At 45.7% G+C, this 23362-nt stretch overlaps 1 protein-coding gene across 12 annotated transcripts in view; it reads right to left on the bottom strand.

Moving 5' to 3' along the window:
• LOC134564799 (muscleblind-like protein 3) overlaps nucleotides 1-23362 on the bottom strand; it is a 92028-nt gene that overhangs the window by 23604 nt on the left and 45062 nt on the right. For all 12 annotated transcript variants that reach the window (XR_010083655.1, XM_063423999.1, XM_063423995.1 and 9 more), the window contains 2 exons: nucleotides 9106-9270; nucleotides 990-1190 (listed from right to left, as the gene is read on the bottom strand). Coding sequence is in view for 11 of the 12 variants with exons in the window: in XM_063423999.1 (XP_063280069.1) it covers nucleotides 990-1190; nucleotides 9106-9270 (366 nt within the window). In the remaining variant the exon portion in view is untranslated. The remainder of the gene's footprint in view (nucleotides 1-989; nucleotides 1191-9105; nucleotides 9271-23362) is intronic.

Raw genomic sequence — 23362 nt, 5'->3', positions numbered from 1 at the left:
ACGTGACAGCACATTTGATTACACAGCACTGTGTTTGAAGGTGTTGCCAAAATTACTAGTTGTACTAGGATCTCGCAGATCCTTGTAAGTTATGACCACTGAAGCATCAGAGGCAAAGGAAAAGGTTTCACAAAAAGTCTGCAAGGTTTCTTGACTGAGGAACTGGGAGAAGTTGTTTGGTAAATAAATTTTTCCTTATGTTTAAATAGAATGTCCTGAATTTCAGTTTGTGCCCATTGCTTCTTATCTTTCCATTGGGCACCACAGGGTGCCCAGTGTGGTGTAGCTCACGTACCAGTGTGCAATCAGACTGAGTGTGGAGAAAGTGAGACGTCAGCAAGGCAAGATAAAGCACATAACACAAAACAATGTGTTTGGAAATTACACCCTTCTCTGCTATCTTCTTGTGTTATAATTTACACCTGCAGGGGCCTCTGAATTCAGGTCCTCAGCCCTTATCTCCTGCAGAGTCTCTGCTTAGGGTTTGCAAGACATTTACAACTCCTCCACCAATAACTCCCAGCATGTCCAGCCAACTGCAGAGGGAGAGACATTTTTTCAACACCCAACACTCACCACTCCCATCAGTGCAACGCTTAAAGCTTTCTTTAAAAGCTCAGTAAGCTCATATCTACAAAGGGGAGTCTGCTGCCTCCAAAGCATCTCTCACCCAACAAAGTTTAAGGGCAGATCATCTACTTGTTTTTGGGGTTTTTTTTAAGCATGGCAGATCACGTACAAAAAACCAGTCCTAACCCAGCTCTAATACTCACTGATACCAGAAGACTGAGTTTTCCCAGATTTCCACGGATTTGGGAAAAGGTCCCACAAGAGTGTCTGCTCAGATAGAGAGCGGCAGCCCTGGGCTAGGAAAGCTGCAAGTTAAGCCCTGTACTAGGCTGCATCAGGTCATTTTAGCAGAGAGCAACAGCTGGGACCCCATGTCCTGCTCATCCCTATCAGCAGTACTGTATCAGATGTCCAAATACCTCCAGTTTATCCGTACGCATCAGTTTCTGCCCAGCAGAGCCTCCCGGTACTGTAACAGTAGGATTTCCAGAAACCAGGACAGGAGTATTTGGTAAAAGCTCTGCAGGAACTAAGCCCATCCCAGGAGAAACATGACTCAGGTAGGGACTAAAAGCCATTGTGGGGCTTGTTGCAAGCGATGGAGTCACAGGAAACGTCGTCTGCGTACAGAAAGAGGAAAAACAAAGTATTAGTTAAAAAGCTCTGTCTTGGATTACCCATCAAAGCCTTGCATCACACTTCAATCCTTTTAGACAATTTGATTAGCCCCATCAAAATGCTGTGCTCTCCAATCTATTCATTTATTGCCATTTATTTGCGATCCATTCGCTTCTCCCGACTCACAGAGATTTGTGACTCATCCTGAATACAAGGCATCTTTATTTGTCAGATCAAAGCATATTGATGATCTTTATAGTGTAATGACAGAATTAAAGATTTCATGCCAGCAATTAGGGCAGGCCCAAATTAAACAGACTTCTCATTCCCAAATAAACATCTCAGCTTCTTCATGCCTACAATGCAATGCTGTAGACACTCCATGGTAAACTGCAGCTTCAGGACCAGGAAGCAGGGAACCTCATCAGGTGCATTGCTGCATCCACCATCAGCCTGCCCTAAGCTCCACATTAGCTCGACCAGTGGGCCTCAGGTTAGACCAAAGGCATCATTCAGTCAGGTGAGGTGTCTCTGCTGCAGTACGCTCAGTTGGTCTGGCATCCTGCACATCTGGGTTTGGTTTCAGAGTGTCAACAGACTCCAGGCAAAAGCCATTTTGCAGAAGGATCTAAGCCTGCGCTCCATGTGAATGGCAACAAGAGGACACCAAACTCATTACTGTCACAACATGCCAGATCTCATGGCTTTGGCAAGAGCAGGTGAGTCTTGGGCTTGGAAGAGCAATGACAGGGTGTACCAAATGAGATGGTTCAGGTGGACTAGTGTGAGGTCCAAGACCCCACCTGTGCTACAAGGAGCCACGTTCTCCTTGGGACAGAACAACAGACCATAAAGATCTCGACCACTTCAGGTCCCTGTGTTGGGCAGGTCCTCTGTATGCAGCAGAGCTTCAGTGCTGGGGGCCAGAAGCACTTCCCTGACCTGAGTTGCTCCAGCAGCACTTGTCTGGAAAAGGAGCTGCTGTGCTGGTAGGCAGGTGAGCACGAGGCACATAAGCAGATGTTCAGTCTGAAGTCTGGTAATAGCCTCTTATAGCCAGGGAGTTTGTGAGGTTTTAAAGTACCAGACCCAAAACATTCTTGGGAATGAAACCAATTTCAGCTGATGAAAAACTCCACCTGCCTCCACTGAAGATGTGAGCAGGCATGGCAGCACTTCTGCTCCTGTAGCAGGGGCTCAAGCACCCCCCAGGGAAAGCAGGCTGAAACTTGCCACCATCTTTATTTTCCCTCCTGTCACTTGCTTCACTGTGAACTCTGGGTTCCAGTTAAAGTTGCTCACATTGGCAGGTGTCTATGATACCATCCGTGGGAGCCATAGCCTCTACTTGGCAATAAATACAAGTGCGCCTACACAATGGCCTGGGGCAGTTTTTTGGCCATACACATCATTCCCTCCTTTCTTCTGTTTTGGTACTTCTAGTCCTGTGAACTTCTAAAAGAAACCACATATGGACAGTGTGTTTCTCAAGAGCCACTGCATCCTGGTACTTTCATACTTTGCTTGTTGAGATGTGGAAAAAATTAACCCACAGTAACCAGCCAACTGTCCTAACCCAGCTTTAGCTCAATAATGCCCCCTCCTAAGGTCAGTGACAGCAAGCTGCTCTCGAGCTGATGGGAAAGGGAATCATTGACAGAATATATCCCATTTTCTCCTCCTCAGTGAGGAGACACAGCTTCCTGCATCAGTGGTGCTGCATGCTTTAAGTGTAGCAGAACCAAATAATTCTCCTTCTGGGAGGGATTTCCAATTTTCCTTCTTGTGAGCCTTAGTCAAGCACTGCTTCAGCTGTTGGGAGACTTCAGCCACTAAAGGCAGAGATCTCCCACTCCACAGCCCTTTATTAAATAATTTCCTTTTCTCTTTCAATTCGCTGTAGCTCCCAGACATTTTACACCTTTTGCTGCTAGAAAAGCTCTTTATGATTTTCTAAGCTGTGACTCCCTGAACACTTTTGTGAGAAGGCAGTATCTATTAGACTGTTTTCTTTTGTGCGAGTAACAGTAATTACAGTGGTATCTGCTGAACTTCTGTCACCATTTGCACCATAAATGCTATTTTAAGGAGTTTCTCCTACCTGGCCAGTCTGCACAGCTTATAATGGGGCCTGACATGTTGTCAGTATTTGTTTTATGTACCCACAGTAGTCCAAACCTTGCAGTACAAGTGGTTTGCACAATTGTGTGGGCAAACCCACTCCATCTTTTTCAGCATCTAATACAGCAGAAGTATTCTAACTGAGCAGCTGTGGCACAAACATTGCTCCAAAATACCAAGAGATCCTTTAAAGCGAGATTCTCCTGCTTGGGTTCAAACATAGCCAGCAGCCAGGCCAAGGACCTTGCTGGTTTCTGAGACAAAGGGAAGATGTTCCTCCCACTGCTGAAGGAGGAATTTGAAGGAGGAATTCTAGGGGCCTGCAACACCTCACATGGAGTGAAGTCACCTGAAACATTCACTAAGAGATGATATACCAGCCTCCTCATCAAAGAGTGAAAGGGGTCCACTACAAAGGTGGAAGCAGGACCTGCTCCCTGAAACACAATCCCCATCTCTCTCAAAAGCAGTCCCTCTTCTCACTGCAAGCAATAAACAAGGGCTAAATGGACCCAAACCCAAGCTGAAGTGAGTGGAGAAAAGATGTGCATGAGGAACAACGGAGTACAACGATCCACTTGCGATACTGGAGACCTGCAGACTGATGCTTGTAGGAGCAGGATGAGTTTTTATTGCTGCTGCTGTTTGTTCACCCCTTTCCGTGCCCTGACATCTGCTGCTGCGTTCCCAAGGTTTCACAAGCGCTCCTTCTGCCTGCCTGCACCATGTGCCTGCTTCCCTGACTAGAAGTGACAGTTGTGCTCCACACCCTGCCCGCAGGCCGGGGCTGACGCTCACAGCCAAGCGGGTGCACAGCCAGGGAACGAGCAGACCTCACTCAACATATTAAACCTACCAGAGCTGGAGTTTAAAGTCTGGAGTGCACGAAGCACTCTGAGAACTATGGCTTTGTGAGCTGGCACCAGGGAGCTCTGTATTTATTGTGGCTGATGAGGGGAAAAGATGGGCTGTGCTCACTGCCAGACCCGGCTGCCAGTCTGGCTCATGCATCAGTACCAGTAAGAGGGATGCTGCCAGTCAATTCTTTCCTCTACGTCTGTGCAGGTCCCCCACATCCTCAGGGAATGTGAGCAAATTTCCTCCTTGCAGCCAGAACCCAAATGTAATTTTTACTCCAAACAGCCCATCCTTAACATGCCTCCTGTGCACCTATTGTGACAGCTGTGCTGCTTTTGGCTGGGATAAAGTTAATTTTCTCTCCAGTAGCTGGTGTAGAGCTGTGGTTTTGATTTGTACTGGAAACAGTACAGATAATTCAGGGATGTTTTTCTTGTTTCTGAGCAGTGCTTACACTGGGTCAAGGGTTTTTCTGCCTCTCACACTACCCAACCAGCGAGTTGACTGTGGAGGGTGGCACACAGGGTTGGGAGGGGACAGATGACAGCTGACCCCAACTGACCCAAGGGATACCCCAGAACGAATGGCATCATGCTCCTGATATGACACTGTGGGAGGAAGAGATAGGGAAGGACAGGAGACCTGACAGAGCAATATTATGGCTGTACACTAAAACCCCAAACTGTCATCTTAATTGCTGGTGTGTTCTAGGGCAAAACAGAGGGATCGAAAGTATCAGCATTTCCTCCTGCTGCCCCCTTAAAGCTCTTGCTAATTCAGGAAATACAGAGATAGGTTTCCTTGCAAATTAACTTTTATAAATCATAGCATAGAGACAGTACCAGTTACTCCTGTGCAGAGGGAAACAGTTACAGTGCAGCAGCAAAGGGTTCAGGCTGGTAGCAGCTCACAAGACTGGTTTACTGATTATGAAAATGCTTGTAAGAATAGTAATGATTTTAAAAAGCTGAAATGGCTGTTGTGAGAACACATCTCAGGGGGAGGGGTGCCAAAGATTTTGACAGCTCTGAGCTCCTTGCAGACCTCAAGCATGGAGGCTGGGTTGAAGCTGTGAGCAGAGAGAGAACCGTCCCAGGGAGGGACATTTGTCACCAGTGGTGATGACAGAACCTGGAACAGCTGATTTTGTGAACAATCTAGAAGTTGCATTCGATTTGGCTAGCAGAAATTGTGCTAAAGCTAGAGAAGAAACACAGAGTGGGTGTGAAGAGGAAGGCAGAGGAGCGGTTGGTGTTTTGTCAAACACAAGCACTGTCTCAGCCAGGAAGTGTTGATTCTGAGTTACCTCAGTCACTAAAAAGGGAAAGCCTGAAAATGAGAGGCCCACTGTAAATACAGAGGTGTTGATCGCCTGAAGGAGGGGAGACAGGTGACTGCTAAGCAGCTATATAAGGAAAGCACACAAGAAACAATGGCAGCTCGTAGTCTGGTGATAGAAACTGAACATAAAGATCGCATACTGACAAGACTGAAAACCTTGATATTAAAAACATAATCGATGCTGTCAGAAAACCCAAAAATCTGTGTGCCCTCCAATGTAAATGCATGGGGCTGACTGGCTGCAAAATCACCCTCTAACATGAAGACTGAGCATGCTGGAGAGAATCCAGTGGGCCAAAGCATGCAGCCACCTACAACCACAGATGCTCATTTCTCCAACCAGACTGCAAAGACACACTCCTAGCTCAAAGGATCTCTCATTTGTGTGCTGCTGCAGTGTAAAAGACAGGTGGTAACACCCCACAGCATTGTCTCTTGGCAGATACCAGCTCCTGGGTGGGCCAGGGGATGTGTGTTTATTCATTCCTAGAGTGCCTTTGACTAGAGGCTGAGATATACATCAGGTTTTTGCTGCATGGAACAAATGCAAAGCACCTGTTGAAATTGGCTCCAACACTTGCCCCAAGCACCACTGGCCAAGCAAGTTGCTCACCCTCTGCTTTAACCCCTCCATCAGCACTATGGAGTGGCAGCAGGATCCTGCTGCCCCAGGAGGGGACAAACGGCTGAGTTGAAGTCTGGGCTGTCCTCAGGGACATGGGTGACTCAGAACTAACATGACAGTCCTGTCTACAAAGACCTTGACATAAAGAAAAGACAAAGAGTTTGGAAACAAAGAGAGGAAACAGGTTCCCTAAGCAGCAGCAGAAGCAGCTGCTGGGCAGGAGTGGTGGCAGGTGTGTCACCACTGCCATACTCCATGAACAGCTTGTTGTTCAGGCACTAACAGGGAAGCACTGGGCAAACCAGTGCCCTGCTCCAGCACGTCACTTGGACCCTGGGCTGAAGCACCTCCATGGTCAGCTCCAAGAGTCTGTCCCACACTGCTGCAAAGGGATAAAGCATGATGGAGAGGGTGGGGACTAGGCCTAAGGTGCAGCAGTTTTGGGGTGGTCTTGCACTGGCACACATAGGACAAAAAGTGACCACATCTGAGAAACCAGACATAACATTTCTAAAGTAGCTCTTCCTATCAATGCCAGAGCCCAGCTCATAGACAGACACCATTTCAGGAAGCCTAGTGAAGAGCTGCTATGTCAGGTGCTGGTTTGGATTTGGTGGGGATTTTTGATGGTGGTTTGTTTTGGTTTTTTTAACTTGGTAGCTTTTCTGGTGAAACTGCACTTTAAAACGTCTAACCATTTAGCTATTGTTTGGAGCTATTAAGCATGCTGTTTCAAATCTCATCTCTGGCAAGCATCCCAATTATGCAGGCATCCTGTTGATCAGTTTTCTGATCACATGGGATTTGTTCTGCTGCTGCATCAGATACAATACTTTCTGCTTCGACAATTTCATGTGTACCCAGAAGGAGGCCCCACCCTTCTCATTTAGAGAGAAAAAAAATTCTCAAAGCCAGCTTCCACTGACAGAGTCTTTGGGAAATCAAAGGCAACTGAAAGAGCAATCTCTTGTTTGTCCTGAAATTGGTGTGGAGCAAGTTGGACCACAGGAATCAGACCATGAGCTTATTTAGTCTGAGTAAAGTGTGGGAATGCATGAAGTGAGCAGTCACTGCAGAAGAAATTTTTATTTTTCTTCTTTGCCCATGTCTCCCTCATGGCACAATTTAGAAACCAGAGGCCTTTCTCATCAGATAAGGTTACCTCTGAAATGAGAGGACTAATCAGACAAACCAACTCATGCAGTCTCAGCAGCAATTTAAAAGGCAGGAGTAAAATTTAGGTGCATACTGGACCTACAAGATTGCAAAGTGGGAAGATGGGAACTTGCCAAAGAGGAAATCCCAGAGATGCTTTGAACAGCCAGCCAAAGTGTATCCAATGTGAATTCCCCACAGAGGAAAAGTTCAAATAGGAAGGGTTTGCTTCTGGTACAGGGCTTGGAAACCAATGCCACTATTTTGTGAGAATTCAGGATTTCCTTCTGATGTGGACATACTTTCAAGCTCCACAAAAAAGAGGTGCAAGATTACAGCAGATAAGAGCCCAGGCACAGCACAACTAAAGACCTTTTCTGTGGACAACTTTCTCTTCTGTCTCACCTTTCCATCTTCAAAACGGGAAGAATAAAAAACATTTTTCTAGCTTATAGGGCAGGGCCAAGATAGGAGACACACAGGATGATCAGAGTGATGGCAAACATGGAAAAGCCCCCAAAACACAGCGGGAATATGCCAGACTGAGGAAATGGCCCAGATTGGTGGCAGACCACCACCACGAAGGGACACTGGCTAGCTTTCCCTGCTGAAACAGGGAAACCTCCATCACAAGCTCTTACACCAAACATCACAACAGCCTCCAATGAGGAGGAATCTTTCACTGTTCTCTGGTGAGAATAAACCAGAAACATTTGAGCTTTTCAAAGGTGGGGTGACACTTGCTGTGTTCTGTATGGGCAGAGAGGCCAGGGACTGTAGGTGAGACACCAGGAGGTCAAGTTCAGGCTGGTTCACAGACTTGACACCTTCAGACTAGAAGAGCTTGTCTGAAGGATTTGGCCAGTCCTCCCCCATGTGGCATAGCACAAGGACTCACCCAAATACAGCACACTACAGCACACATTGTCCCAGGAAAGATACTCAGTCCCAACTTTAAACTGAGAACTCGTAATTAACTCTCAGTGCACACTATTTGCATCAGCATTGAAGAGCTGCTTCAATACCTTTGACTGTCCTTAAAATATACACTGTGACAGACTAAAACTCAGCTGACAAATGTCATCCCCTCCCAGATACATTAACCAGCAGACAAAAGCCATCCTCTCCCTGGTGTGACAGGGTTCTCCAGCCTGAAACCTGTTTTAACTGACAAGCAAAAAGTAGGGACAGGCAGTGAAGGCTTCTCTGAACTACCTGCTCTGCAAACACCTATTTCCCACAGGCTTCCTTTCCTACCTGAAGAGAAGCAAATCTTTAATGCTCTTACTCTAAGTAAGTATTACTGTGAAAAACAAGTGATAGGGTTGTGACATTAGCACAACTCTCTGCTGGGACAACTGCAGTGAAATGGGTCTCATCCCCAGACATTAAAAAGGATTAAAGTCTAGGTAGGATTCACCTTCCCCAGTTTTAGTCCAACAATGCAACACATCTAGGGCAAGAGAGTCAGCATCATCTCAGTGCAAAACAACCATCCGAAACCAGGATCCACTAGAATTGAGCCACTCAGAACTTCTGGCATGTACATCAATCAACTGGTCAAATAAGCACCTGGTGTTAAGACCCTTCCACTTGAAGCCCTGAGCCTCACAGCTCCTCAGTTACCAGAGGAAAAGAGAGACACAGCTTGCAAGGAGATGCAAAGGTAGCATCAGACACTCCTCTGGAAGATTCTGTGGAGTTCTGTGCAGCACAGACAATGGCCTGAGCTCAGGCACAGGGCTGGGGCCTCCATGAACAAACAGGGGAGGAGCAGGGAGCAGTGTGAACCCGATGGGGCCACGGCTGTAACTCACAATTGGCTGTAGCTGTGCGCCCGGTAGCATGAACTGCATCTGCTGAGCAAACATGGCTGCGGCCGTCTTCTGCTGGATCAGGTTGTTGCGTCCATTTATTTCAAGTTGTGTTTTTAAATGTGGGGGAGGGTGGAGATATTTGCAGTTCTCTCGGGTACACCGGCCCTAAAAAACACAATGGAACAGCATTTCAGTGAATGTAGCACCTAGGGCAGCCAGAGAAATTTAATTAAGGATTGTTTGGGTTACTGGAACAACACAATCATCGAGGAGGAGGCAGCTTGGTAGCTACTGTGCCTCTTTTGTGTTTTTTCTATAGTAGGTGAAGAGAAGAGCAACGTGACTTCTCCTGCAGTAATACTAACTGAATACTATGAAGCTAAACGAGAAAGTCAGGCTTCCTGATGTTAAAGTGATTGTTGTAAGAAAAAGCCCCAAACAGTCTAACACAAACATCAATATTTTCAGAAGCTACTGGCAATAATTCCAGAAACAATAACAAAAATTCCCTGTTTTCTTGTGTGGGTTGCTTTTCTCCTCCTTCCCAACACCAGACCATTTAACTGGCCCTGATAACCAGATAGCAAGAAACAAAACTGTCTCCACCACTTCCCCAGCTCCACTGGATAAAACTTTAAGAGGACTTTAAGAGCTCTGTAAGCACCTCTGATTCACAACATGCAGGTACCCTGAGATGCTGAGAGCTGGCATGCACAGGAGAAAGAACTGAAATGATTTTCTCCCTTCATGCTTTCATTTGTCAAAAGTGATATGTTGCATCATTGACTCCTTCCCCCCTGCAATAAACAAGCACTGGCCATGCCAGTGGCTCCTAAAAAGCAAGAGATCACTAATGTTATCCCTGCAAATCAACTGAGATCATCACTTAAAAAACATATATAAACTGTGCCTTACTTTAATAGTGTTAGCAAGTAGACATCAGGAGATAAATATCAATACATCAACTAAATAAGAAAGCTAGTAACAAATGTTGTCATTAAGGTAAAATAGTTCTTGAAAAATAAGTTTTTTCTCTCCCTCCTTTCTTTTTGAATTTCTTCCTCAAGAAACAAAAGGCATACAGAAAACATAAAATACTTAATGTAACTTTATGTAAAAATGGTGAGTTTTTTGAGGAACAAACTCTTTTGACCTATTCAAAGCCTATTAAAATAAGGCCAGACCTGGAGGCCCCAGCGCTGTTCCATGACAGATAGTTAATAATGGTTTCTGCAGCCAGCAAAGGCACAGGACCATCCATTACCCAGCCTGTCCCAGGCACAGTCGTAAAGCGCTAGACACAGAGTCCTCAGTCTCAATGTAATAAAATTTGCTTTCCAAAACGGGCTCATCAGATGACCCCACATACCTGCCCCTGTTAGCAGGAACACCTGCAGAAGGAGAGTAACCCCATACAGGTCCACAAGGACACACTGTCACATACCACTCACCCAAGGCTCAGTCAACACCGGGACCCACTGCAGGGGCTGGTTTTGAATCTCCAGCCAGGCTCCTGTAGAGCAGCCCGAGAATTCCAAGCTTTACTCTGCTCCCCTTCCTGATGGGGATAACAGCATCACTGGGGAGAGGGCTGCAGAGCTTGACTGCAGCTTAAAAGGGGCTGTTTGACAGGTGCCATGGGAACAGGCTCCTCTCTTACCCGCTCTGAGGAGATCAGAGTCAAACAAAAGGCAAATAATTAAATGCAAGAAGTGGTGGGCTAAAGCCAGTGGGACAGGAAAAAAACACTTCCAAAATTTAGCAGTCTGGCTTGGTGGAATGAAACTCTCTGTCCTGCTCCTGAAAGAGCTCAGTAGCTCCCAACAACCCAACTCAAAATGAAACAGGCTTTATAGTGCTATTGTTTTGGCTTCTCAGCAATCCAACAGTCCAGATCCCCAGCAGTGAGATAATTGCTCACAGGCCCTGAGGACACAAATCTTCCATCACCAGACACTTTCTCACATCTGTGTGAAGTGAGGGTAAAATGGCAGCTGGCTGGTGCTTAGACACCAGTGCCACCACAAAGGAAATAAATGCCTTCATGTGCAAGGAGAACACTCACCAGCACTGGGCACGTTTGGGTCATACTGCTCATGCTGCACCACACCAGGCCTCTCGACAGCCTTTTCCCACCACCTGGGACCCAGCCAGGGTTCAGCCTCAGAGCACACCTGCAGTGTCCCAACTCCACAGCTCCTGCAGGGCTGCTGCTGCTGACCAGAGGTGGGGAGCAGACCCCATGGAACTACAGGCTGCCCATGGCCAATCAGCTGCTCAATTCTAATATCCAGCCTCCACAGGCTTACACATCAGCCTTAGAAATTCCTCCTGACTGTAACTTGGCACAAGTGCTTTGGGTTGGGGAAACACTTATTTCTACCAAATTTGGAATAAATCTGTGTGGATGTTTCTACACTGCAGGAATGGAGAAGATGAAAAAAAGAACTACTATTTTTTGTAAACAATACTTACACAGTTGACTTCAACTTGAGGACTTTGCTATTTCAAATGAAATTGTGAATATCATTGATACCAGCAACCCCAGCTTGGTGTAAAGCTTTGTTCTACTTTTTTTTTCCTCAAAGCAGTTTCTTTAATTCCAACAGGGGGTTCTACAAACACAATATTTTTACTACCAATAAAAAACCACTACACAGCACAAGGCGTTGGTTTTGCAAACAGAGTCTGTAAGCTGAAACCAGTGCCCACACAGTGCTACTGGTTTCAAGGACACACATTTTTAAGAAACAGAGCTGTGCAGATGCTGCTGCAGAGCAAAGGCTGTGAAATGCTGTCAGTCAGGCCTCTGAGGGCTCAAAAAGACTAAATCACTGCTACACTCAGATTCAGATCTATGTCTTTGGTCTAACTCCTCCACACCAACGTTTTGATACTGAGCAACACCAGCCACTGTGTTTCACTGGAGTGTGTATTGGAAGCCACAGCAGAGCTGAGCTGCCCTCTCCAGCACCACAGTAAGTTCTTCATCTCTCAGACAATGAATTTTAGGAACTGGTGATGTGACAGAGGGACACAAAATGTTCCCAGTTTAGACATCTTGCTAGGTAACAACTTTCAAGATGTCTCACTCTATAGTGATGGGCACCACTAGAACTCCAACACTGGTAGAGGCGAGCCCTTCTTCTACCCTTCAACCACAACCCCCCACAGTTCTTGGTACTTCCCAGAAATGCACACAACCTTCAAGACCAATTTCAGCTCTACAAAAGCTGCCAGAAGGACAAGGGAACTGCCATTTTTAACTCCTCAGTACCAGCTGCAACACAGCAGGGAAAGCAACAGGGAACTGGTAGCAAATCTGCTGTGTGAATACTGGACTGGGGATAACTAAGGACAACTCCATTTTATACCTGTGTGGCCTGGGAATACAACATGAGAAAATACAACAGGAGTTAGGCCTCCAGTTTTAGATGAGCATATTTATGTTACAAGGCACAGTTTTCCTGCAGGGACTAGCTGTGGCTCCAGCATATCGAAAGCTCAGCATAGGGCACAGGACAGTTACAGGGTTGTGCACAGAAGACCAACTGAGACATTCTCGAAGCTGAGTGTTGCACCAAAAAGCACCATTACAGCACCTGGAGTGGCCACTGCACATGTTGGTACGGGCCCGGTGCTCAGAGACTGCTCTGTGCTAGTAAGCAGTATCTTGAGGCTGCTGCCACCAGTGCAGCCATCCTCCTGTAACTGGAAATTTGAAACTTGCTGCTGTCAATTTAGCCTGAGTACTGACTTCACGACAGGTGCATTCCCACCCTGTCCCGGGTAGCACAAAAGCCTGCAGCCAGGGAATCACCACCCAGTAACAGACTGCTGCTGGCCTTGGTAACATGCTAAATATAGCTGTGTTTTCTGGCTCCTCGCAAAATGGAAGGAATCTGAAAGACCATATTCATCTGCTTCTTTGCCAACTACAGCCAGGAGGGAAAATCATATGGATTGCACTTTCATAGGCTTGAAAAATGGATATTAAAAATAAATCATTAAAGGATTTTATAAGAGTATCTTCTCCCCATTTCTTCCCACACACTCCCCCACCCTTACAGTAGGCTGCTGGCATGTGACTGACTCTGTGTTGCCAACTTAAGTCATGCTGTGATGGCGTATACTGTAAATGGCTGGCATCTGACACCAGCAAACGTGACAGCAGCTTGCACTGCAACAAAGCCAGCTGTTTGGAGTGCAGCACTGATGGCAGCACACTGAAATCCAGTAGAAAAACCTGCATTACACCTGGCTATGTGGAGTTTGCACTTTGTCATGTGCGTCGCAGCTCAGAGGGATGCAAGTAAGAGCATTCTGGGTACTGCACCAGGCTGGATGAACCTTCCCTAAGCATGTTGCACAAATTCTCTCCTCCCTGGCTGCTGAAGTGAGTTGGAGTGTGCTGCAGAAACAAGGCTCTCAGCACAAACCCCAACGCTTGCTCACATGTGCACCAGTAATGCAGTTTGTTACGGTCTCTTTAATCCCGGACATCATTGAAGGGTTCCAGACACACATTTCTGGTTTTAATGACTGCACACTATGTCTCTCAGTCATGAGCAGTTCTCATGTGAAAATCTTCAAGCTAATGCGGCTTCTCACACACTGGAGGCTGCAGTAGGTTGGTGCCCTGACTGTGCAGTCTTTTCCACAGACACTGATGATATATGCGATGACTGACAGCAAAAAGAATGAAAAGAGACCAGGCAGGAAAGGATTTCCATGTTTTGCACAAAACCAGGCACCAAAACACAGCTTGTCTACATAACTTTTCTCTGCATGAAGCAGCAGATTTCCACCTCCCCAAGAGGAACTCAGTGGGGAGGCATATTCAGAGATGTGCTGGCCCTGCTTACTCAGTGCCTGTTGCTCCAGTGCTGAGGCATGAAACGCTCTCTGCTTTCCATCCCACTCACCACATGCACATAAAAGGCTCTCTCCTGGCCTTGGATCCTTGCTCCTGCCACAGCCTTGCATGGCTTTCTCCTACACAATACCTCAACCTCAAACACCATGGTATCTGCCTCTCATTTGCAGGGCAGGCAGCAAATTCATGCCATAGAGCATGAACTCTCCTGCAACAGTGGGAGATAAAAAGGGTTGCATCCCCGTGTCCATGCAGCACAACTAAGAACATATCCTGAGCAGCACATGCTGCTTCAGGTCTACCCCTACTGCCATCTGCTCTGTAAGAAAAGAGAGGTCCTGGGAAGCAGAGTTGTTGGTACCTGGTCCCCAAGCTCCAACTCCTTCACCCCTCCTATTTAGGACTTGCAGCTTCAAAGTTACCCTTTCAGGACAGCATCACCTCTACTCAAGTGCTTTGTGATCACTGCAGTTTGTCCCTAAGCAGCCTGCTCCAGGGCTGAGCACACGGAAAGCTGGCTGAATTGAGTGCTCACCTGCCACTTCCAGTGCACTGCATGGCTTGTACAGCCACCTCCAGTGCTGCACCATGCTCCTCTTTCTACACAGGTAGAGAGCTGCGTTGGAGGAAGGGAGATAGCTGTCCTTCTCACTGCTGGATCAAACGCCTTTCACTGGCAAACATCAAATAGCATGGAAATAGCATGTTTTCAAAAAAAAGGAGGAAAACAAAGGAAGTTGGAGCTGACAAGTCAGTCTGATCATTAGCGAGTGTTACATCTCAGATAGGTGTTCATGCAGCCCAGCTGTCACTCGCTGCAGTTCAAAGCCAGCCCTGAACACACCTTTATATGCAACTCCTTTCTACAGGCTAATGAGATTTCCAAAATTATGCTGCCAACTCAGTCAGTGAGAACTGCAACCCTGCAACCTCCCTTGAACATTGACCCTGGTCCAATACATCAGGTAACTCCCACTTAAGAGCAATGCTTTCCTCCTAGCAGTGTTGGAGCAGCTCACTTTCACAGAGAAGTTTTAAAGTGTAACTCCCTGAATACCTTCTCATGAAAGGCTGTTAGACCCCTAGAAGGATCCTGAAAAGCAGGTCTAGAAGGATCTAGTAAGGTGATAAATTCCCCCATTGCCCATATAGATCACCTACTTTCTTTGTACCCATTACTTGTGTATTCCCCAGACACAAGACTCCAACAGAAGTCTCCTCACAGCTGATTTTCAATTGCAGTTTTGTTCTACTTGCAACAGAAACCTAAAACTTCTGGTTTAGGCCATAACAGGAATTATTCCCTTCCTCCTTGAGGAAGGACCCATACTTAAAGGCTGTAGTCACATCTACACCCCTTCCTTAAAACTCTCAGCTCTAGATTATGCAAACCATCCTCTTCCAACCCTCCCAGCACAGTCTCCGAGCTTTGCCTTAGGCTACTCCTCCAGTCCCTGCTGCTGTGGGTACCTGCAAGGGGAACTGTGCTCCATCTAACCCCCAACCAGTGCTATGCAGGTACACAGATTTTTTCATATGTCCTGCAGATGACACTGCTGCTTTCACATTCCTGTATGGCATTTTCTTTCCTACTAACAATATGACATTCTTTGATTCACTCTCAACAAGCTTTTTCCAGAACTACTCCAGACCCAGCTATGCTGCACCCTGTATGAGGCAGCTGATTCACTCCAACACTGTATTTCATACTGTTTTTATTTGAACTCATTCGCCTTTTTATGGATTACTTTTCCAACCTGTCAAGACTACCTGCAACTCCACATCTGGTTCTTTGAAGAGTATCTGTAGTTCCTCCCAGCTCAAAGCACCCTACCAATTTAACAAGCACAGTCACTATTTCATCATTCAAGCCATCAGAACAAAACAAAACTGAACAGTCCTGCCAATCACATCCTTCCAGACTGCCACTGAATGCAGTTTTCTAAGCTGTTGTGGATAGTCACATAAAAGTTTATCCTAGCTTTGTTCCCTGCCTTGTTTGGAAGTGGATTTGTGCTGCGTCAAAGACTCCTAAACCTAACGCCAGCACCTCATTCTCTGCCTCTGAAATAACCCATCTCAAAGCCTTTCCAGTTCTACTGCTTTTTCTGCTCCTTTTGGGACAGATGTTGGGATTCTGGAGAGTCAGTGCTTTGCATCCCCTCCCACACCAGCAGCCCTGCTTATACAGTATTGGGTACTAAGAAGCTTGTGGTCTAAAGTTACTTGTAGTAGCAATAAAAAATACAGCACAGCTGGCTGCTGACATTTTTCAAATGCAGGTGTAACACCCATTTACAGAGAGCCCAGAGACTGCTGTTATGGTGAAGATCCTGCTGTGAACAGATCATAGCTGGAAAGAAAAAGCAAAATGTAACTTCTAGTTAGCATTACCAGATGGCAATCAGCCTTGAAGGCAAGGGATGCAGCACAGACTTCCCACCATACAGAAGTTTCAATTTCAATATGTGTGAATAAAAATGCTAGAGTTAAGGTTAATCTGCTAGTTTCCAGCTATAGATGATACAGACCCTGTGAAATGCATGTTCTAGCCAGGAAAGTGTACAGTTCATGAATACAAAATTTGCTGGAAATAGAATTCTAACAGCCCATAAAAAGCACAAACTACGGTTTTACAGTACCTCTAGGATGAGTTTTGCCTAACTTTGAAATTCCTGCTTCTGAGTATAAAGAGTCACCTACCTGAGCCTACACAGACAGATGAGAAGAAAACTGCTAAAAATGCCCCAGGAGTTATTTTGGCCCAACTTAGCTCCCCTGCAGTCACTACAGAATCGTTTGCAGATTTTATGCTGTTCTGAATAATGCTCTGAGCTGCAGCAGCAGCATGTCAGCTCTGACCCAGGGCTGCTCAGGTGAATAGGGACATGTATTTTGTCAGAGTACAGAAGACAAGAGTCAGACCTGCCTTTCCATACAGCTTCAGTGGAAAAACCAGAACAGCTCTCACAAGCTCCCAGAGCCATCAACATTCCCAGCACTCTCAAGACAGTCCCAGCTTGTCACTGAAACAGAAACTGAATTTCATGGCTTCAATGAATGTTAGGTCAAGCCCTTTCTGAGCAAACCTAGACTTGATTTTGACTGAAATGAGTGAACCTTGATGTTTTGCATGATTCTAAATTAAAGCAGGTGGCATTTGGCAGCTACAACAAGAGTTTTGGGTCCTTTTGAACTGAAAGCTCAAAGCAAAGCTCAGTGGCACATGCAAGTGCAAGGCAGCTTGAAAACCCTTGAAAGCACACCAAGCAGACACTCTGTTCACCCCACTGAAGGGAGGCTGGTACACTTTGCACAGTCCCAGTCTGCTCCTGGTGCATTTTGCACAGTGCCAGTCTACCAAGTTTTCCTCTCCCTACAGCTGTGGGGCAGAGCCTTGGGAAGACAACCAATGTTTGAGCTTAAAAACCCCAAAATATCTCTCTGCAACTTTAAAGGAGAAGGTCAGTGAAACACAACCACTTCAGTCCAGGTAGAGTCTAGCTCTATGTCCAAGGAGTTAGAAAAATGCACAAGGAAGGAAAGCCAACACAACAATCCCTGGCTCTAAGACACTGATGCTGCTCTTCGGCCTCCCACTGTGACTGTTCTGCTGGGATATTTTTGCTTTGCGGGGAAGAGGGAAAGAAGGACACAGAAGGTAAAAAAAGCCAGCATAATTTTTGCAAAAGGTATTCAAGTCCAGAAAAAAAGCTGCCTACAGCCAGCTGAGGAGACTGCTGAACAAACACTGCTAAAGATCCATAACACTTCCATCTCTTTGTCATTCCAGCCTGTGTCTATGAAAACCAACCTCTACCACAGACACAAACCAAGCTGTAGGGGCTGTGCTGTGTGCCACTGGCTCAAGGGGATGTGCTGTGCTTGATCGCTCTTTCCCCTCACAGGACTGAAAAGCTGTCCCTTGCCACCAACACACAATGACCAACCCCTGTGGCACATGACCAAGCTGACAGGGCTTCCGTCATCTCCTTATTGCAGAGTTGGACAGGTCACCACCAAAAGGCACATAAGGGACAGCAGCACTTTTCCCAAACAGGGGACACGCTTCCCATCCCATGGCACAAACAGTTTAGCAGCTGAACAATTTCACCAGTATATTAAAAATGTACACTGAGCACATCACAGCACTTCCTTCGCGCCAGGGTAACAGAGTGATCAGGTGCAAATGCTAGGAACAAACAGATGCACAGCGTGGCCAAGCCCTACTGCTCACGCCAGTCCTTTCAAACGGTCTGTATAAAAGTGCAAAGCACTTGGACAGGGGGGTTTGCAAGATCAGATGTGCTCTGCTGGAACTCAAACATGCTTATCTAGGACTCACTGAAAATTTGCAGCCTCAAAATGCTTGTCAAGCTTGTTTTTGTTACACAGCTCAAAACAGAGCAGAGACAAAAACAAAGCAGAAAGCAGCATTTCTATGTTCTCACCTCCTTTTCTGTTAGCACCTTAACTGGTGACAGCCACTCACAGCCATTGCCAATCACTTCAAACCACTGACCTCGGCAGGCAAATCCAGCTCCAGAAAGAAACGATGGCTTGTTACCACAGAGTTCAAGTACTATCACCCTGACATTTTAAAATACATTTTAATTAGGAACAGGGGGGACATGCAACTACTGCATTCCAGTAGACTCTAAGCAGCCACAGGCACTAGCCTAAATTCCCAAATCCTTATTCACCTGGCAATTAGGGAAGCGGAGGGCTGCTGTGAGTGAAGTTTTGCACATTGCTGAATACAGCAATGTTCCACTGAGTTTCCCCAGGACAGCACAAAGAGGTCATGGCTGTCCTCCTGCTTTCATGCAGGATTTTCATTCCAAGCTGTTTGTTGTACTTGAAGGTTCTTAAAAACTCAGAGCAGTTATTTTGTTGGGGAAAAGCCCTGTAGCTCCTTCATTATATTTTTACATCTTGACAACTCTTTCCAGCTCTGTTTCCCTGTCAAGCTCTCTTCTGTGAGGCCAATGGCACTCTCTGTTATGCTCAATGAAAAAAAAAAAGTATATTGATTTTAATGTTTTTGGTTTGTGGAACATTTTACCTTGCTCCAAGTAATGGACAGGGTTTACCAAGCCCAAGAATATATATTAAAAAAGTATAGCACTGTCAAAGTACATTTTTTGAGTTGTAGAGCCACAGAGCAGAAAAACATGTTTATCTAAGAGATTACTACTTCCAATAACAGCAATCCCATGCCACAAAAGACAGGAATAAAGACTTCATCAAGCTCTTTTCTTTTGTATCCACCAATACATTTTGATTATGCTACATTTGTGAACCATATCAGTCTGTTACCTGTTATCTGAAATGAGGTTTAAACAGAGTAGATGTATCATCATTTAGAGTTCTGAACTGAGTATTTTTAATGTCTTCCAAGTATTATTCCACTTCTCTCCTAGGTTCAGGAATGTTAAAAGCACAATAAAACAGGCTTCTTCAATACAGTATCAAAAACAGGCTCTCTCCAAGATAAGTAGGATTTTACAGAGCTGCCTGGTCACAGACAATAACAACTTCAAAAGAAGACATTTAGTGTCCAGTAAAGAGAGCACATTTAGGAGCATGTTTAGCCCTGGAACCACTGCATGTACATAGTAGAATGTGGAGTAGGTGACATCCAGCAATGTCAATGTTCCTGTGGGTCTCAACGTGGGACTATTTCTAAGTTAAAAAAATCAATTCTACATGGAAGATAGAAACACTGGCAAGTCATTGATTTTCCTTCTATAATAAATTACAAAAAAGCCCATGCCAGCTCCCTGAAACAATACTGCACAAATACTGTATTAAAAAAACCACAAAAACCCAAAGAAAAACAAACAAAATAAAACTTCACATATGTCTTCTGCCTTCTATCTCCCTCAGTTGTGTCCCTCCCGATTGCTATTAAGCCATGCTAGCATTTGAAAACAGCAAGTGCAGTTTATCTTCTCCCTTAAACCATCTTTTCATTGTAAATCCCATAATCCAATTCTGTAACTTTCACCAGCTGAATCTGTCAAGGTTATATGGAAAGTTGATGCTTCTGACCTTCCTCTACCTACAGTGTCTGTTGAATATTACAACTGCAGCAGGCAAGCCCCACGTAGACAGAACCAAGCATAGCACATTAAAGCCCAGGAGAATAAATGTTAACGACTGTGTTCATGAATACAAATATCAGACATGTGACCACCTCTGGCAGCCTCATGCCTCAAGTTTACACAAGGGAAAAGGCAAATAGGGAAGAGCAGAGATTGATAACTGGAGTGTCTGACCCAAACCCTCCCCCTTGTCCTGCAGAGGGCAAAGTCATGCTCGGAAAACCTCATTCTCACTGTGCTTCAGAAAGAAAAATAAAATTGCAAATAAAAAGATATGGAGGTGGCTAGGTTTGGTTGGGTTTTTCTAAGAACCTCGCAGAATACAACCATTCCCTGAGCAGGGAAGGGTGTGGCTGGGCTCTGCCACTCTGTCTTTCCACACTTCAGGTGGAAACACCAAGGTATGTCAGAACATGATACGACAGTCCCTCTGTGCAATAGCTTAAGCCAACAAAAGAGGTGACTGCAGGGCAACAGCAGATTCAGCAGTACAGGAGGGTGATGGCCTCAACTGCCATCACAGGATTTGCTCACAGACAAATGTCAGAGCCAAGGGTCTGATGTTCCAAGGCACAGGACACCTTTCTGCTCTTGGCTAGGATTTGTCCCATAGCAGAGAGCAAAGCCAGCTTCCCCTGCTCTTCACCCTGATGGCCCACTGATGCCCCCAGCTGCTTTCTCAGGCTATGGTTCAGTTCACTAAACACCAAGTTTCGTCCCTGTGCTCCTGTTTCAGCTACACGTGCCAGGCATATTTGTGCATAGCAGCATGTTTCCCCTCTGCTCTGGCTTTGCAGAGAAGCTACCAAGCTACCAGAAAAGGGCTGACTGTGTGCCACCAACTCCACAGCAAAGATCCCAAAGCCTTCTGGTCCATGCCAGGCCTCAGATTTCATGCCCACAGTATAATGAACTTGCTGTTGGTCAAAGGATTAAAGGTGCAGATACAAAAAGTACCTTCAAGAGAGCTCCTGCAGCCCACTAGGCACAGCAGACAAGGGCCACACATCTCACAAGGGCCTTGGCTTCCAAAGAGGACATTCAGGCCAAGTGACATTGAATCACAGACCTCCATCTAGGAGGCAGCAAGGCTTGAACAGAAAGGAAGAAAGAGAAAAAGGGAAAAAAACAAGCAAAAGTAAGAAGAAAGCCTGACTTGCCCTAGGCAAATATTCCACCTCAGTCAGCTTTTGCAGATCGATCTCTTTAGTGACTTGTTTATTTCAGCCAGCAACATATGCACATTTAAGTCAGAGAGGGGATTCTTCTCTTTAAAAACCACCTTCAGAAGTGCTCCTTATAAAGCACCTGGCAGTAGAAAGCAGATCTGTGACCAATAATTGGTACCATCTCAAATGAAAGGGAGGTAAAGGCAGTGTAAATGTTTGATAGCAGCTGAGCCCATGGAGAAACATAGCAAGCTGTGGTGGCAACAGGACTTACCTTTTTCCACAGAGGCAAACACGATGGGCTCACAGTACCCATCATGTCTTCCTCTGTGGAAAAAGAGCACCTCTACAGCCAAAAAGTCAGTTTGGCCATGACAATTCTGGGATAAAACTACAATTAGTGAGATATATTTAAGTGCAAGTCCCATGCACTAGTCACAAATGCCACACAGACAGCCAGCTTTAATGAACACGATGCCCAATTCTGTGCCAACATCTGGAAATCTGTTCATATACAATGGATTTATTACAGAGCAAAACTTGTTCTAATTACAACACTGCTCACAGACCCCTGTTCCCACAGTCTGTTACGCAGTCTTGTGAGGGTGTGTGCAGATTCACACTCCCAAGGTCACTCAGCCAAAGTAGATGCATGCTCTCGCCCCTGACCCAGCACACTCAGTTACAGAGTAACAAAACCTTCCCAGAACCAGTATGCCAACACACGCTGCAAACCAGACTGCTCAAGGAGGCCTTCTGCTCACCTGCATTCCATGCTGACCTACATAGCCAAAATCTGGGGTCTATAGGTCTCTACACCAATGTGCAGCCCAAATACACCAAAATCTAGCAAGAGTGGTCTGCTTTCTTGCCATGATGCCAGGAATGGGTATTAACTGATAATGCACTTTGCAGAAACCATGATTTCAGCTGCTGAGAGGTTAATTCCACGTAGCCACTGAGATCTGCTCCCTTCTGTGTAACAAGAGCCATAGGACAGGACACTAGAAAGGTTGTATGCCTAGTTAGGTGAATGTGTCCATTTACTCCTGTGGCATGCAACTTTTCGTCTGACCTAAATTCTCCTCTGAGCAGCACTGGTGTAAGTGCCAGAACAGCTAAGAAAGGAATGCATCCTGCATGTGCATGTGTGTCTGTCCATCCATCTGTCCTAGCTGACCAACAAGAATGGAACCGATCAGAGATTTCCTTTCATTTGCTTGGTGCTTTGGAGTTCATGTTTTTAATAACTGCCAGATTAATTTATTTAGGTTTAAGAGCACAAGAGAAAAGCTGGGAGAGGCAGAAGCAACTAATGCATATCCGTGTGGATGTGCTTGCTTATTCAGACTTGAGGCTCAAAAGTAAACTGATCAAATTACCATGGGGTTTTTTTTCTGTCCTTCCTGTATTGCTACTCTGCTTTCCAAACTCCTGACCTGAGCTGCTTATCCTTGCTTTGTTCACCAAGTTCAGCACAGACTGCCTGAGATGCTCAACCTTCTGTAGATGAGGAGGAATGCAAGAGTTAGCTTTTGAAGGCTATTTTCTACTAGAAAGCAATCTTAAACAACATGACTTCCTTAGGCAGCAGACACCTGATCTCACCTGTTTTGCTTTTGCTACTGACAAGAGATATCTTCAGATGCAGCACAATCCCTTCCTAAAAGCACAGCAGGAAAAAGACCTTTCACTGCCCTCACCGGGCACAGTCAGGATGAGTCAGCTGCAATGCAAATGTTTAGTTGTTTTTAGGTGGGATAGGCCCATATAGATGGGGGCAGGAGGGACTGGAGGGATTTTTTTTCTGCAAGGAAGAGTGACCTTTCTTGAGGACATCTGCAGTCTCTCTGCCACGTGACAGGAGTAGCTGCAAAGAAGCTCCAGGGTCATTAGCAAGTCTGGAATGCAGCAGGACCAGTGCCTACATAAGGGAACACTCCAACACTGCTGGTAAAATGCTCCAACTGGTGTAAACCAAGATAAATGGACTTCTGATAGGGCCCTGGCAGAAATCCCTGCACAAACTTTTTCTTCAAGGGCCTCTGATACAGGCTAAGAAGGACAAAGTAAGAAAAGTGCTAACATTTTTCCCCTGATTAGGG

The sequence above is a fragment of the Prinia subflava genome, chromosome Z (assembly GCF_021018805.1).
Source record: "Prinia subflava isolate CZ2003 ecotype Zambia chromosome Z, Cam_Psub_1.2, whole genome shotgun sequence".
Classification (NCBI taxonomy): Eukaryota; Metazoa; Chordata; class Aves; order Passeriformes; family Cisticolidae; genus Prinia; species Prinia subflava.
This window is presented reverse-complemented; position numbering and strand designations above follow the sequence as displayed.